At 43.7% G+C, this 17,222-nt stretch overlaps 1 protein-coding gene across 2 annotated transcripts in view; it reads right to left on the minus strand.

Annotated features, from left to right (window-relative positions):
- TPP1 (tripeptidyl peptidase 1) overlaps positions 1-17,222 on the minus strand; it is a 77,623-nt gene that overhangs the window by 26,000 nt on the left and 34,401 nt on the right. For both annotated transcript variants that reach the window (XM_033949963.1, XM_033949962.1), the window contains exon 10: positions 3,239-3,359. In XM_033949963.1, the coding sequence (XP_033805854.1) occupies positions 3,239-3,359 (121 nt within the window). The remainder of the gene's footprint in view (positions 1-3,238; positions 3,360-17,222) is intronic.

The following is a 17,222-nucleotide window of genomic DNA, read 5'->3' on the forward strand; positions in this document are numbered from 1 at the left end:
CTTTATAACTAATGCTTATTTATTTAAAGTTATTTAAAAAGATTGAGTTTTTCACAAGGGGAGGTTTTTGGTCTTTGAAAGTCAACCTGACCTGCATAAGCTATTGACAACACAAAGGAATCCAACGAAAACTGCAGTATCACCAGCCAAAGCAAGCACAAAAAACAAACTGCAGACTCCTATGTACCAGATGCAGGCAATGTTTATTATACCAAATATTTTATGCAGTTGAAAATACCACCTTATAACAAACCACTCCTTCCTCAGAGGTCCATGGTTGCTAAGGTATAAAGTAAACCACAATAAAAGGTATAAAACAGCCATGGTATCCTTCTCCACTTAGAGTGTGCAACGCAAAACTAGTAAAACAAAAGCATGATTAATCATTAAAAGCGTAGGCATGCTGAGACCTTTTTCTCTCATACACAGCACTACAAGTTGTGTTACAGAAACCTGTTTTTGCCTATGTATTTTCAACCAAATGATAGTGAACAAATAAAAGCGAAATATTTATTTAGAGGCCTGGGCAAGAAGCCTGAGGGAAGAATTGTAAGAGTTTCAGTTGAGTTTGTGGTAGGTCAGAATACATGATATTACAGTAGTCCAGTCTAGAGATTAAGAGAGCACTAGAAAGAGGCAGACCTCTGAGAGTCAGCATGTATGAAATGGGTTCAATGAATAGAAGCATGATTTAACAAGTGAGGAGATTTGGCTCCAAATAGCAGAACTTCATCAAGAATGACACCTGGATACTTAAAAATTAACAGTTGTGCTAGAAAGAGTCAGAGTAAACAACTGTGTACAGGATTAACTGCCACTTATCCAGACTGGTGTGGTTTTCTCCAAACTACAAACAGATTTTGTGTGGTCTGAAAATCAGTGATGTCTGGGGCTATTGACTCTGTCCTGGGAAGGAATAATATGTTCTCAGCATGATAATAGGTTTGAATGCCAAGATCTTGAATGAGAGAAGATATTAAATGGATTAAATAGAGGTGGTGCCCATACAGAACCTTATAAAAACCACAGAGCAGTGGGTGTGGGCAAGGAACAGTGACCTTGAAAGACCTGTCACAGAGAAAAGAGAAGAACCAGGATACCAAAGAAAGAGGGAGAGGGAAGGAGGACAGAGTGGCTGAACGATCACATGACTCGAGAGTAAAATTACCACTAGGCAGAAGCCAGGTTGGTATGGATGAAGAAATCACGAGGCAGGTCTTCAGCTGGGGGAAGTCATGACATTTCAGTTTTAGTGCCCTCAGGAGTTCAAGTTTCAAGTTTTATTAGGATTTTATATACCACCTATCAAGGTTATCTAAGCGGTTTTACAATCAGGAACTCAAGTATTTTCCCTGGGCTCACAATCTCTCTAACGTACCTGGGGCTATGGAGGATTAAGTGAGTTCAGATATTCCAAGCACTCTGGACAAATTTACCCAGCTAAGTTCAGCTCATCAAGCAGATCTGAAGGTAAGCAGAGAACTTTATTCAGATAAATCCAGTGGGATTTTAGAAAGGATGCACAAGCTTGCCTAGAGAGATGTGAGTTCTCCCAGAGGAACTCAGAAGGGTTCACATCGATTTATTCAGGTACTCAAGCATATTTCCCTATCGGGGTTCTGAGGCTGTAGCTTTAACCACTGCACCACTCTAGAAATCAAAATGTAACAAGAGTGAACCAAGTCTAGGTAATCAAGCCACTGTGACATCACTGATGAGGCATTGGTGGAATGAGGCATTATGATGTCACAACTCTAACAAAGGCTAAAACTTTTCACACTATTTATTTATTCAATTTTCTACACCGTTCTCCCAGGGAGCTCAGAACAATTTTACATGAATTTATTCAGGTACTCAAGCAGTGTGGGTTTGAACCCACAACCTCAGGGTGATGAGGCTGTATCTTTAACCACTATGCCACACTCGGGACATCTACCCTTCCACAAGGATTTCAGAAAAGAATCTGCTGACAAAAATCCTCTTCCCAGCAGCGGGACATCTACCAAGAGCATCTATTTCAGAGATTCAGATGACGACAATATACACAGTGACCCCCCCTGCCAGATGGATGTGTCAGGCTCAATACCCACATATCTATGTGGTGACACACCCATGGCAATATCCAATCATCCCCCTGGCACCACCAAGCCCCCCCCCCCAACAGCATCCAGACCTTTCTTTTCCCATATATGGGGGGAGGGGGGAAGGAGCTCACAGACCCACACTAAAGTTTGGTGGTCTTGGGCCCCAAGAGGTGATGGAGGTTGCCATATGTTGGATTTGAGCCTACACCTGGAGGCCTTCCTGGGAAGAGGGGGTGTCTAGATTTTATTGGGAGGGGACTTCATTATGCCGGTGGGTCCTAGCTGATATAAGGGGGTTCAGAAAGATGGCATCGGGTTGGGGACATTTGGTGGGGGGTAGAGAGGGATCAGGAAACTGGCTTCATGGAGACAGGTAACATTGTGATTTACACACTCATTCATGGCTTATAAATTCCATAGAAACGAGATGGCAGATAAAGGCCAAATGGCCATTCACAGCATCCACTCTCTCCTCCTCTCCCTAAGAGATTCCACGTGCCTGTGTCCGTCTGTAAGGTGTTCCGCCCAGAGTGCTCCCTCTCCCTGTCCCACTGCATTTAGATGTAGAGAATCTTGACACAGCAAAAGCAGTGAAGAAAAGCGTGATATAGTTAGTTTACTAGCAGCAGTTTTGTTACAAAATCTTATATTCTCTCTCATGAGAATAAACCAAGGTATCAGAAAGCCTGACTCACACTTTCAGCACCAAAGAAATTCCTAAGTCAAATGGAAAATAAAGGAGTAGCCGTACAACCTTTCGTGTCAAACAAGACTCCAAAATTTCCAGTAACCTGCATTACCCTTGGATATTCAACACAAGTATCTGGGTAAGGCCTAGTGTTGAATATAATCACCATTTAAAGCAACACTGATCACGGAGTTTAAATATCGGGGCAGGATGATATTTCTAGGGCCAGAGAGAAGAGAGGAAAGGCAGCGGTGTGGCTGGCTGCCTCAGAGGGATTGGAAAGAAGCTTTCCCCACTTTCTTACTTTTGCCCCGAAAGAATTTGGTTCATCATAAGTCTCTCCTCCCCCCAGCACATGAAGTTCAAAAAGTTAAATTAGACAATATAGTCTGGCAGAGAGAGAGAGATTACTAATCACAATAATGAACACAATACTAGCACTGTTACTGTGAGTTTGGTGACTGACCTGGTAATCTGGCATGAGAAAGACATTGCTGAATCCTCCCCCGCTGATATAATCTGTTACTTCAAGGGTCACCTGGAATGGGTTCTTGAAGGACGTCCCTCCCACTGTGGTGACATAAGGACTGCAAAGAGGAACCAAGAAACCGTTAACCCAGTAGTCAATGTTCTGCAGATGATGAAGGTTGACAGTGGATACCTGGACGTTTGATGGCAACATCATAACCCTACCAACATGGCTTCCATTATAATCACTGACCCAGCATCCATTCATCACTCTTGCATCCAAAATCACCCGTCAACCCAACGGCTGTGACATAACAATGCAATCATCAATCCAGAAAGTACAAAATGTGACTGGAGTTAGAGCAAAGAGAACATTTCACGCTGGTTTTGAGTCAATTACAATGGTTATCAGTTTGTGGACAAATTAAAATGTTATGACTTTTCTTCCAGGCAATCAAATTGGCTTTAACCCTACCTCTGATGATTTCCATTAGAGTTCTGCCCAGTTTGGGTTTTGCAGTTTTAGGGACAGGGCGTTACTGATAATTTCTGGTTTGCAGATTGATAAACTAGTTATTACTTGAATGTTCCTATCTGATAAAGGTCCACAATTGTGAAACCAACTCTCATAGCTTTTCGCCCCTCCTCTGACGTCAGAGGAGGGGCGGGACCGTGGCAGAGGAAACAGCTCTGAAGCTGTTTGCAAACATCGCTAATGCCACGATCTTCTGTGCAGGACATTCTTCACAGGTAAACGGGTGCGGGGAAGCCAGACGCCAAGGGGGGGAAGGGCGAATCGGAAGCCAGGGGGGAAACCAGACACCAGGGGGGTGGGTACCAGACAGCAGCACTTTGCGACTGACCGTCCCCCTTGCCCTCTAAAGCAGGAGCGGCAGGGGCCGGCCAACAAGAGCAGCACTGCCGCTCCTGCTTTAGGGGGCGAGGGGGAAGGGTCAGCCGAATCGGGAAGCCGATTTTTTTGTGATTTTAAATCGATTCGAATTGATTCACCCGAAGTGAATCGGTGAACCGATTCGAATCGGGCAGCACTAAAGCGCACCAGTGGCTTACCCTTGCATTCTATAAAGGTCACCCAAATCTGGGCAAAGTTCTGAGATGTACACACAGCTTAATTGCTTAATGAGACAATTAACAGTAATAATTGGGCATTAACCAACTATTGATGTTAATAATCCATTCTGGGCTCCTTGGGGAGGAGGGGATATAAATCAAGTTACAAACTTGCCACTATGAGCTATTCTATAACACCCAAATCCCACAAGGGGTGGCTCTAGGGTATTTTCAAAATTTGCACCCAAATACCAGGGATGCATGAATTACATGAATTACACCTGGCAGGCACTTTGTCAGGCTAAAGTCCTAGCACTCAATCAGGGCAAAGAGCTATTCTACAAAGGGTTCCTATCCCAAAGCAACCTCGATAACACACTGCCAAGTGTTGATTCTTGTACACCATTTGTTGAATCCGGCCCATAGAGCTTAAGTGTGAGAGGGATGGCCTTATCTTACAGAAAAAATTATGCGCGTGGCTTGTTGCACATTTACGACTGCCATCGATATGGAGTAAGTGGTGTGCTAAAATGTATACGCACTGGTGCCAAATAAGAACATAAGCCTCCCATGATTTCATTCATTTTCTATCCCGTTGTCCCAAAGAGCTCAGAATGGGTTACAGGTTAAACGTACATCATTTCAGTACAAGTTTATGATACAAGTTTTTATCCTAACTTGATACATACTAGGGTATAATATTAATATATATAATATACTGTTTACCGGTTACAATTTGCCATAGTTATCCTTCCAATGCAAGTTTGATCCTACTTGACACACAGATCGTTTACACATTGGATTTGCTAGTTACAGTACAAGATTTCCTTCCATGACACATACTGGGTTCTGGTACCAATATACATTTCTTTGTATTCCATCGCTCCAGGGCAGGAGAGTTAGGTGAAGAGAGATGTTTTTATTGCTTTCCTAAAGTTGGACTCCTTCAAGGGATCTGATCTACAGGAGCAGTTGATTCCAGTGGCAGAAGGGCATGACCAGGGGGCGTTTTGAGGCGTATTTCATCCTGGGAGCGGAAGGACCTCTTCGGCCCTTACGGAGGAAGCTTAGCCATCATGTAGCCTGGCGCTCTGTCATGGCATCAGGCCCTTGAAAACACGTTTAGCTATGGGCAGCCAGTGAGCTGATGCTACAGTATGGGACTCAGGGTCGCAGACATGAAGGGTTTTTAGTTGCCCGATTGCTGCATTTTGGACACGCTGGAGGCATTGTATATTCTTTGCTGTGAGACCACTGAACAGCACATTGCAGTAATCCATGCGGGAGAGTACTAAGGCATAGAGTAGTTAAAGTCCTAAGAACATAAGAATAGCCTTACTGGGTCAGACCAATGGTCCATCAAGCCCAGTAGCCTGTTCCCACGGTGGCCAATCCAGGTCACTAGTACCTGGCCAAAACCCAAGGTGTAGCAATATTCCATGCTACCGATACAGGGCAAGCAGTGGCTTCCCCCATGTCTTTCTCAGTAAAAGACTATGGACTTTTCATCCAGGAACTTGTCCAAACCTTTCTTAAAACCAGCTACACTATCTGCTCTTACCACATCATCTGGCAACGCGTTCCAGAGTCTTTATAAATTTTGACGGAGTGAAAAATCGATCCACTTGTACCCGTTCTACTCCACTCAGGATTTTCTAGACTTCAATCATATCTCCCCTCAGCCGTCTCTTTTCCAAGCTGAAGAGCCCTAACTGTTTTAGTCTTTCCTCATACGAGAGGAGTTCCATCCCCTTTACCATCTTGGTCGCTCTTCTTTGAACCTTTTCTAGCGCCACTATATCTTTCTTGAGATAATTAGATCAGAATTGAACGCAATACTCCAGATGAAGTCGCACCATGGAGTGATACAGGGGCATTATAATATTCTTAGTCTTGTTAACCATCCATTTTTTAATAATTCCTTGCATTCTGTTTAATTTTTTGGCTGCCACTGCACATTGGGCGGAAGGTTTCATCGTATTGTCTAGGATGACACCCAAATCCTTTTCTTGGGCACTAACCCCCAAAGTGGCCCTTAGCATCTGGTAACTGTGATTTGGGTTATTCTTCCTAATGTGCATCACTCTGCATTTGTCCACATTAAATTCCATCTGCCATTTGGACACCCAGTTTTCCAATTTCCTAAGGTCTGCCTACATTCACAGTCTTTAAACTGTATAGTGCCATCTGAAAATTTAAATCACCTCACTTATCATTCCAATTTCCCGATCAAAATAGCACCGGTCCTAGTACAGACCCCTGTGGCACTCCACTGTTTACTCTCCTCCACTGAGAAAAATGACCATTTAACCCTACCCTCTGTTTTCTATCCAATAACCAATTCCTAATCCAGAACTGAACTTTGCCACTTATCCCATGACTCTTTAATTTTCTCAGGAGCTTCTCGTGAGGAACTTTATCAAAAGCTTTCTGAAAATCTAGATATACTATATTAACCGGCTCACCTTTATCCACATGTTTATTCACACCTTCAAAGAAGTCAAGCATATTGGTGAGGCAAGATCTCCCTTGGCTGAACCCATGTTGACTCCGTCTCATTAAATCATGTTTGTATACGTGTTCCACAATTTTATTTTTTATAATTGTTTCTACCATTTTGCCCATCACTGAAATGAGGCTTACCAGTCTGTAATTTCCCTGATCTCCCCTGGAGCCCTTTTTAAAAATCGGCGTAACATTGGCCACCCTCCAATCTTCATGTACTATAGACAATTTTAGTGACAGGTTACAGATCACTAACAGCAAGTTGGCAATTTCATGTTTGAGTTCTTTTAGTACCCTGGGATATATACCATCCGGTCCTGGAAATTTATCACTTTTTAACTTGTTGATTTGGCTTATTACATTTTCCAGATTTACTGAGATTTCTTTTAGACTCTGAAAAGTAGTTCCTTATTTTTGGGGATTGTTGCAGGTAGTAAAACATGGAAGATACCACCTGAGAGATATGGTTGGAAAGTGACAGGTTGCAGTCAGAGTATTCCTAGGCTGCGCGCTTGGTCTTTCGCAGTCATGGTAGTCGAGTCCCAGTGCAGCGAGGGATGGGTGCGGTTGCAGCATTCTTTGCGGATCCAAAGGAATTCCGTCTTGAAGGCATTAAGTTGTAATTTGTACAGCTGGATATCATCCGCAAAGGAGTGAATCTGTATTTGATATTTGTAGACTATGTCTAGGATAGCTCTAACGTAGAGATTGTATAATAGGGGGGGGGGATATCAGAGCCCCCTGCAGAACACTGTATTTGATTGTTTTTTATTTCAATAGTTCGTCGTTGAGCAGAACGCATTGGGATCTGGCAGTGTTCAAATCCAAGATAAAGGCCCACTTTTTTGAAACTACTTTCAACTCTTAAGTCCCACTCACTGCTGTCAGATACCTAGACCCACTATAATCTCCCCAACCATAAGAACATAAGAATTGCCGTTGCTGGGTCAGACCAGTGGTCCATCATGCCCAGCATTCATAAGAACATAAGAAATGCCTTCACCGGATCAGACCTTAGGTCCATCTAGACCGGCGACCCCCGCACGCGGAGGCCAAGTTAGGTGTTCCCTGATGAATCCCTAACCAAGACTAGCCCTACTAGCGCCCGTTCTTGTTCAGCAGGAACTTGTCTAATTTTGTCTTGAATCCCTGGAGGGTGTTTTCCCCTATAACAGCCTCCGGAAGAGCGTTCCAGCTTCCTAACAATCTCTGGGTGAAGAAGAACTTCCTTACGTTTGTACAGAATCTATTCCCTTTCAACTTTAGAGAGTGCCCTCTCGTTCTTCCTACCTTGGAGAGGATGAACAACCTATCCTTATCTACTAAGTCTATCCCCTTCAGTACCTTGAACGTTTCGATCATGTCTCCTCTCAATCTCCTCTGTTTGAGGGAGAAGAGGCCTAGTTTCTCTAATCTTTCGCTGTACGGCAGCTCCTCCAACCCCTTAACCATCTTAGTTGCTCTTCTCTGGACCCTTTTGAGTAGTACTGTGTCCTTCTTCATGTACGGCAACCAGTGCTGGACACAGTACTCCAGGTGAGGGCGCACCATGGCCCGTTACAGCGGCATGATAACCTTCTCTGATCTGTTCGTGATCCTCTTCTTTATCATTCCTAGCATTCTGTTTGCCCTTTTTGCTGCTGCCGCTGCCGCACATTGCATGGACGGCTTCATCAACTTGTCGATCAGAACTCCCAAATCCCTTTCCTGGGAGGTCTCTCCAAGTACCGTCCTGGACATCCTGTATTCGTGCATGAGATTTTTGTTACCGACATGCATCACTTTACACTTATCCACGTTGAACCTCATCTGCCATTTCGATGCTCATTCCTCGAGCCTGATTATGTCATGTTGTAGATCTTCGCAATCCCCTGCGTCTTCACCACTCTGAATAACTTTGTATCGTCCGCATATTTAATCACCTCACTTGTCGTACCAATGTCCAGATCATTTATAAAGATGTTGAAGAGAATGGGTCCAAGCACCGAGCCCTGTGGCACCCCACTGGTGATGCTCTTCCAGTATGATTATTGTCCATTTACCCCCCACTCTCTGTTTCCTATGCTCCAGCCAGTTTTTAATCCATGTGAGTATTTCACCCTTGATTCCATGGCTCACAATTTTCCGAAGTAGTTGTTCATGCAGAACCTTGTCGAATGCCTTCTGAAAATCCAGATATACAATTACATTACATTACATTAGAGATTTCTATTCCGCCTGTGCCTTGCGGTTCTAGGTGGATTACAATTTAGAAGATATCTGGGCATTTCCAGTAGAATTACATTACAGGAGAACAGTAAATTACAGGTAACAGTAAAGAATTACAATACATTCAATATCACAGAAGATGTTTCATAACAACTGAATCAAGTTACATCGGATGGAGAGTAAAGAATTACAATACATTCAAGATCATAGAAGATGTTACATAATAACTGAATCAAGTTTCATTGGGTAGAGAGTAGCATCAGATACCTATAAGCGAAGGTGGTTACATAATGTTGATGATTACATGACGTTGGTTACTTAATGTTGATGATATAGACTGTAGAGGTGTTTAGTTTGAGGGTTGGACAAAGTGTTACTATATGGGTGGTGTTCCCAAAGATGTTGTTTGGGAACTCATTAGATGGCGGTTAGTGATGGGAGATATTTTTTGAATGGTAGTGTTTTTATTTCTTTTCGGAACTCTTTTATGTCTGTTGTTTTGATCAGTAATACAATGTCGACCGGATCGCCTTTGTCTAAATTAGATTGTAAGTTCTTCTGAGCAGGGACTGTTAAAATGTACAGTGCTGCATACGTCTTTCAGCGCTATAGAAATAATAAATGGTAATAGTGGGATCTGTTATTCAGGAAGGAGGCAAACCATCATAGCACAATGTCTTGGATTCCAGTTACAAAATCCCTGCTTAGAAACCTGTCATCATCAAATTCATTATCTGTGAAATCATTCTCAGCCTCATTGTCATCATCAAATTAATCATGATCAAACTCGGCATTCCTGAAATCCTCTACCACGTACGATAAAACCTTACTTCGACTTCGCATCATGATCAAACTCGGCATTCCTGAAATCCTCTACTACGTACGATAAAACCTAACTTCGACTTCGCATCATGATTAAACTCAGCATTCCTGAAACCCTCCACCACGTACGATAAAACCTAACTTCGACTTCGCATCATGATTAAACTCAGCATTCCTGAAACCCTCCACTACGTACGATAAAACCTTACTTCAACTTCGCATCATGATTAAACTCAGCATTCCTGAAACCCTCCACTACGTACGATAAAACCTTACTTCAACTTCGACTTCGCATCATGATTAAACTCAACATTCCTGAAACCCTCCACCACGTACGATAAAACCTTACTTCGACTTCGCATCATGATTAAACTCAGCATTCCTGAAACCCTCCACTACGTATGATAAAACCTTACTTCAACTTCTCATCATTCAGACTATTGGTACAATCACTAATCCTAAGCTCGCTGGACTACTGCAACATCATTTACCTAGGATCTTACAAAAAAGCTACCAAAAGATTGAGAACAATCCAAAACACAGCCATACGACCGATTTTTGACCTGAAAAGATCTGACCAATTCACTCAATATTTCAAAAAACTACACTGGCTACCAGTCGAGGCCAGAATAATTTTCAAATTCGGTTGACTATGCTTCAAGACACTATTCAGTACTGCACCCACCTACCTTCTGAGACACTTTGTTCTCCAAAACAAACTCTGCCTCTCACGCAGAACACTATTATTCACCTTGCCGATTCCGAAAGGATGCAAATTCAAAAGATTCCTTCTAAGCAGGAATCTGGAACAATACTCTAAGTCACTGTTCTTCAACCACCGGTCCATGGACTAGTACCGGTCCACAGAAATTTCCTGCCGGTCCACAGAGCCAGCACGTGCATCAGGCCCAAAACAGTGTTCTTCAACCGCCGGTCCACGGTGCGATCAATGTGGCGTTATCTTCGAGCCAGTTCCCTCTTCTTAACTGATTCAGTGCACAAAGCCACAGGCAGTGGCTCCTATGGGCATCCTGCGCCTGAACCGAAGCCTTCTCTCTGACGTTGCAACGTCAGAGGGAAGGCTTTCAGATGAGGCACGGGACGTGCAAGGTGCAATTAGTACTATTATGGGGGCAGGGCCTGGGGTGGAGATTGGGTAGAGATGGGCGGGGTCTGGCCCACGACTTAGCCCAGTGTTCTTCAATCGCTGGTCCACAGAATAATTCTTTTATTTCTGCCTGTCCATAGGTGTAAAAAGGTTGAAAAACACTGCTCTAAGTGACTTACTCTTTAACTCATTGTCAAACCAATCATTCAGAAGATCACTAAAAACCCATCTATTTGACAAATTTGTTTAAACTTTTTGAAACGATTTCCTCTGTGTCTTCTGACATGCTCCTACCTCCTGTTATATTATTTGTTTCCTCCTACTTCATGCTCGTCATGTCCTGATTGATATTGACTGATGTAAAGGTGGTAAAGCAATGTTGCCGTGAGTGGATGTGTTGTGAGGGAAGAAGAGGTGGAGGTGGGGGGGGGATGCTTTCAGTTTGAGTGTTGATGTGATAGAAGTGGGAGGGCAGATTGAATGTTCTTGTGTATTTGCTACTAGCCTCTGGGGACGCTGGAGTATGATGGATTGTTTAATTGATTTTTTTTTTTTTTTTTTAATTGGTCGTGTCTTGGGCAATTTTAATATACCTTTTAAGTCATATTCATTAAGATTTGGTCAGGAAGAACATTGACTGTTTGATTTGATTTGTCGATGAAGCAGATTGTGAAAGAACCAACTCATCTCAATAATGGCCTGTGGACTTCTTTTAGGAAATTATTCACACCTTTTTTATACCCCACTAAGTTAACTCATTTCACCACATTCTCCAGCAACATTACCTCCTATCCCATGACTCTCTAATTTCCTCAGAAGTTTTTCATGAGGTACTTTGTCAAATAACTTTTGAAAATCCAAATACACAATATGAGCCGGTTCACCTTTATCCACATGTTCATTCACCCCCTTCTAAAAAAGGCAGTAGATTGGTGAGGCAAGATTTCCCTTGACTAAACCCATATTGGCTTTCTCCCATTAATCCATGCTCTGTCATTTTGTTCTTTATAATAGTCTCTACCATTTTGCCTGGCACCAACATCAAACTCGCCGGTCCATAGGTGTCGGAACGGGGGGGGGGGGGTGGCCAACAGGGGCCGTGGCCTCCCCCCAAATTCCCACTTTTATCATCCCTGGTGGTCCAGAGGTGCAGCGGGCAGGAGCAAGCTTTCCGGTTCCTGTCCTGCTACTAACCCAGTGGTTGCGACTGTTTTTTTCTACTGCTGAGCGGCAATGAACTGGAGCACGCTTTGACACTCCAGTTCGGCTCTCGGCGGCTTCTTTGACTGGCTCCTGTGAATTCTCGCTATTCGCAAGGAATCGTGGGAGCCAATCAAAGAAACTGCCGAGCTGAAGTGTCAAAGCGTGCTCCAGCACATTGCCACTCAGTGGCAGAATAAACCAGCCATGACCGGTCAGGTTAGCAGCGGGACAGGAGCTGGAAAGCTCAGCTGCTGCCCGCTTCACCTCTGGACCACCAGTCCAGAGGAGGTAGAAGGACAGGGCAGAGTGCAGAACAAGGGAAGAGGGCTGGGTGCAGAGCCTGATGCTAAAGATGGATGGATGGCAGAAAGTGAAGGAGAGAAAAACAGCAAATGGACAAGGTGGCCCTGGATACACAGTTAAGAGTGCAGACAGAAGGAAGTGCAGCCAGAGACTGGGAAAGATGGTTTGAAAACCAAAATCACCGGACAACAAAGGTAGGGAGAAATGATTTTATTTTCAATTTAGTGATTGAATTGTGTCAGTTTTGAGTACAGTGGTACCTTGGATTACGAGTATAATCCGTTCCAGGAGCATGCTCGTAATACAAAATGCTCATTTATCAAAGCGAGTTTCCCCATAGGAAATAATGGAAACTCGCTTTGATAGGTTCCCACCCTCCACCCCCCCGAAGGCCCCCCCCGTGAACCGGCACCCTCCCCCCGTGATCCGGCACCCCCCCGCCGCCATTGGGCACCCCCCTGCCGCAACCTGAGGTCCCCCCAACCCACCCGAACCCTCTTCTTACTTTGATGTAGCCTCCGCACCGGCACCGGCACTAGCATGTCCTGTGCGTTGGTGCCGGTACCCGAAGAACTGCCTCCTGTGCTGGGCCTTGAGCATGTGTGCATGCTCAAGGCCTGAGAGTTCACGTTCGACGTGAGAGTTCACGTTCGACGTGAACTCTCAGGCCTTGAGCATGCACACATACTCAAGGCCCAGCACAGGAGGCAGATCTTTGGGCACCGGCACCAGCACAGGACATGCTGGTGCCGGTGCGGAGGCTACATCAAAGTAAGAAGAGGGTTCGGGTGGGTTAGGGGGACCTCAGGTTGCGGCGGGGGAGTGCCCGATGGCGGCGGGAGGGGTGCCGGATCGCGGGGGGGGAGGGTGCCGGTTCGTGGGGGGGGGCGCTCGCAAATCGAGGCGCGCTCGGTTTACGAGGCACCAAGTTTGCAAATGTTTTGCTCATCTTGCAAAACACTCGCAAACCGGTGCAGTCGTAAACCGAGGTACCACTGTATTTACTTTTGCTGTCTATATTTTGCACTATTCAGGAAGAAATGCATTTGGGGTTTTTTCTCTGGGGTTGTACAACATACAGAGTCTTGAATCTTAGGGTTTCGTTTGTATATATTAGTACTTTTAGTTTTTGGTCCCGTATTTGCATAGGGGTTATTTGTGTTCTGGTAGGAATGAATGTTGAGAAGCATACAGTGTGCTTTGTGTAGTTTAATTTTGTGGTTAACCATTATGTGTTGTTAATAAGATTATATAGTGTGTATATATGAAAAATGAATGGAAAAGATGGTATTACAATTAATAATATTATGTGGGCGGGGTCTGGGGCGGAGTTTCGGGCCTCCAAACAAAAAAGTATTCCGCTACCTATGCGCCAGTCTTTAATTTCCCAGATCACCTCTTGTCACATTGGCCACCCTCCAGTCTTCCGGTATTATGTTACGTTCCTTTCCCTTCTCACAAGGTTGAGGCCTGTGGTTTTAAGATTCTGATGAGAGACAACTGTTTGCTGTAGTGACTCAGCTGAGTATGTCTGAAGAACTAGGAATTTAAGAGAGGGAAAATAAAACCCCCATGCATAGTGGAAATGAAGGCACTTCGTGCCAGATCCCCTGGCTCTGATTGAGCTGCAGTGGAAGAGTAGCCTGATGGGTTAATGCAATCACCTGACATCCAGGGGAACTTGGTTCAGTTTCCACTGCAGCTGCTTCCACGCTGGGCAAGTAACTTCATGATGCATTACCACAAGTATTTATTTATTTAAGAAAATATATATCAACCGCCTATTCCTAGGCGGCTTTACAAAAGTAACATTCACAGAATGGAACAAACAAGACTTATACAAACATTTCACATTACAGGTCGTTCCATGTAAACAATAGGCTCACAGATCCACATAATGCACTCATCCTAAAACCAGCATTGAGCAAAAACATCTTTTAGTAAAATGCTTCTATAAAAAGTGTAGTTTTAAGCATATCACATAAGGTCCAATTAATTTGTTCCACAGCGTTACTCCCATGATGAAAATAGCAGACGTTCTCGTCTTTTCATAATGTATTTTTGAAAAGTCCATCAATGACAATCGTATCACGTCCTCATACTGTAAATACCATAAGTACAAAATCATTTTAATTGTAGCCACAGAAAGACAGTATATCGAATCCCATCCCGACCCTTATCCCAGCTGGAAGAAGGGAACTACTGACTCTAAAAATAAGCTTTTTAGAGATACGAGAATTGTGTTAATGATAATGTATAGGGATTCTTGGAAAAGGGAAACATGCTGGACTTAATTTTCAAAAGGGCAATTACTAGTGACCTGGATTGGCCACTGTGAGAATGGGCTACTAAGCTTGATGGACCCAGTAAGGCTATTCTTATGTTCGTAACATAAGAATAGTCTTACTTGGTCCGACTAATGGGGAACACTCAATAAAGTTGTAGGGAAATACTTTTAAAACCAATAGGAGAACATATTATTTACTGAGAGAATAGTTAAGGTCTGGAATGCATTGCCAGAGGTTCATGTAGTTGGTTTAAAAAAAAAAGGTTTGGATAAGTTCCTGGAGGAAAAGTCCATAGTCTGCTATTGACACAGACATGGGGGAAGCCACTGCTTGCCCTAAATCGGGAGCATGGATGCTGCTACTATTTGGGTTTCTGTCAGGTACTTGTGATCTGAATTGGTCACTGGGCTAGATGAATCATTAGTCTAACCCAGTAAGGCTTTTCTTATGTTCTTAATATCTTTAATTGAAATAATTGTATAATTACAGGCTAAGGGGTGTTTGGGAATGTTGAGTTTGATGATGAATATGAGGCTGAGAATGATTTCATAATAATATACTGTGGTATATTATTAACCGATAAAGACATGTTAAGTGCATCCAGTCTGTTCAACAAGGTCAAGTCATACATGCTTGATCTTGATTTCTTCTTGACATTTTTAGGGCACATACCGTAGAAGTCTGCCCGGCTCTAGTCTTGTTCTCCAGCTACTGAAGCCCCACTTCAGCCCTTCCAAATTTCTCCAGCCACAATCAGGACACTGACCATTGTCCAGCTCTGGCTTTGCTTCTCAATTACTGACAAAAGCTTGTTCCATTGATACTGAGTTGTTATAATGGGATTCTGAGCAAGGATTTAATGACAGTGAAACTGACGAGGGTTTCAAGTTGAATTTGGCTGCACAACTCACATTCCAGGAGAGACTCACATTATTGAGATGGCTTGGAGAAATCCACTGCCCTATGAGTTGGTTCTTTCACAATCTGCTTCATCGACAAATCAAATCAAACAGTCAATGTTCTTCCTGACCAAATCTTAATGAATATGACTTAAAAGGTATATTAAAATTGCCCAAGACACGACCAATTAAAAAAAAAAAAAAAAAATCAATTAAACAATCCATCATAATCCAGCGTCCCCAGAGGCTAGTAGCAAATACACAAGAACATTCAATCTGCCCTCCCACTTCTATCACATCAACACTCAAACTGAAAGCATCCCCCCCCCCCCACCTCCACCTCTTCTTCCCTCACAACACATCCACTCAGGGCAACATTGCTTTACCACCTTTACATCAGTCAATATCAATCAGGACTCCATGATACAATCATCATTAACCCTCCATAATAAAACCATAATTCAAAACTACCTTATTCCTCACTGTCCTCACAAGTACTTATCTCCTTCCACAGCCTGCTTACAACCCACAATGCATTAGTAACCCCCTAGCATAATTCACCAACCCATAATTACCTCAATATGCACCATATATCCACTGCTTATTCCTAGGATAAGCAGCATAAACTATGTCTTCCTCCTTGGGATCTAGCTAGGTGCCTGGGACCTGGTTCTGGGCTTGATGGACCTTCAGTCTGTCCCAGTAGGGCAATTCTTATGTTAAGTAGGGAGAAATATTTTGTCTCTGTCTGGTTAATAGTTTGGCAGCTGGTTACCTCTAGACCAGTGTTTTTCAACCTTTTTATACCTATGGACCGGCATCGGTCCGTGGACCGGCGGTTGAAGAACACTGGGTTAAGTAGTGGGCCAAACCCCGCCCATCTCTACCCAATCTCCACCCCCATAATAGTACTAATTGCACCTTGCACGTCCCGTGCCTCATCTGGAAGCCTTCCCTCTGACGTTGCAACGTCAGAGAGAAGGCTTCTGGTTCAGGCGCAGGATGCCCGTAGAAGCAACTGCCCATGGCTTTGTGCACTGAATCAGTTAGGAAGAGGAGCTGGCTCGAAGATAACGTCGCATTGATCGCACCGTGGACCGGCAGTTGAAGAACACAGTTTTGGGCCTGATGCACGTGCTAGCCCTGTGGACCGGAAGGAAATTTCTGTGGACTGGTGGTTGAAGAACACTGCTCTAGACAGTACATATAGCTCTGGGGATCAGTGTCCCAGAAGCCTGAATTTCTATTTGTCCTATTTACCCTCTTTTTTACCTGATAGTGTTCTTCTGGCCTGTCTCCTGTGAACATAATTCCCCCAACCCTTCCCTGGAAAAACCCAAGAACCCTCCCTGTGATAGAACGCACTGCATGGAATTTACCGTCAGTCCCGAGAGCTGCTTTTAAAATAAATTTGTTACAGATCAGATTTAACTTCTGCTCTCTGTTTACCCCAGTTCTCTCTATCCTGAGCCTCTTCATCACTTGTAGAGCGCTAGCCTAATCCTTGAATCTTCTCATGACTAGAAAGGGCATCCTATCATTACAGATGCCACAGGGCACATCGCTATCATTTGT

The sequence above is a fragment of the Geotrypetes seraphini genome, chromosome 6 (genome assembly GCF_902459505.1).
Source record: "Geotrypetes seraphini chromosome 6, aGeoSer1.1, whole genome shotgun sequence".
Classification (NCBI taxonomy): Eukaryota; Metazoa; Chordata; class Amphibia; order Gymnophiona; family Dermophiidae; genus Geotrypetes; species Geotrypetes seraphini.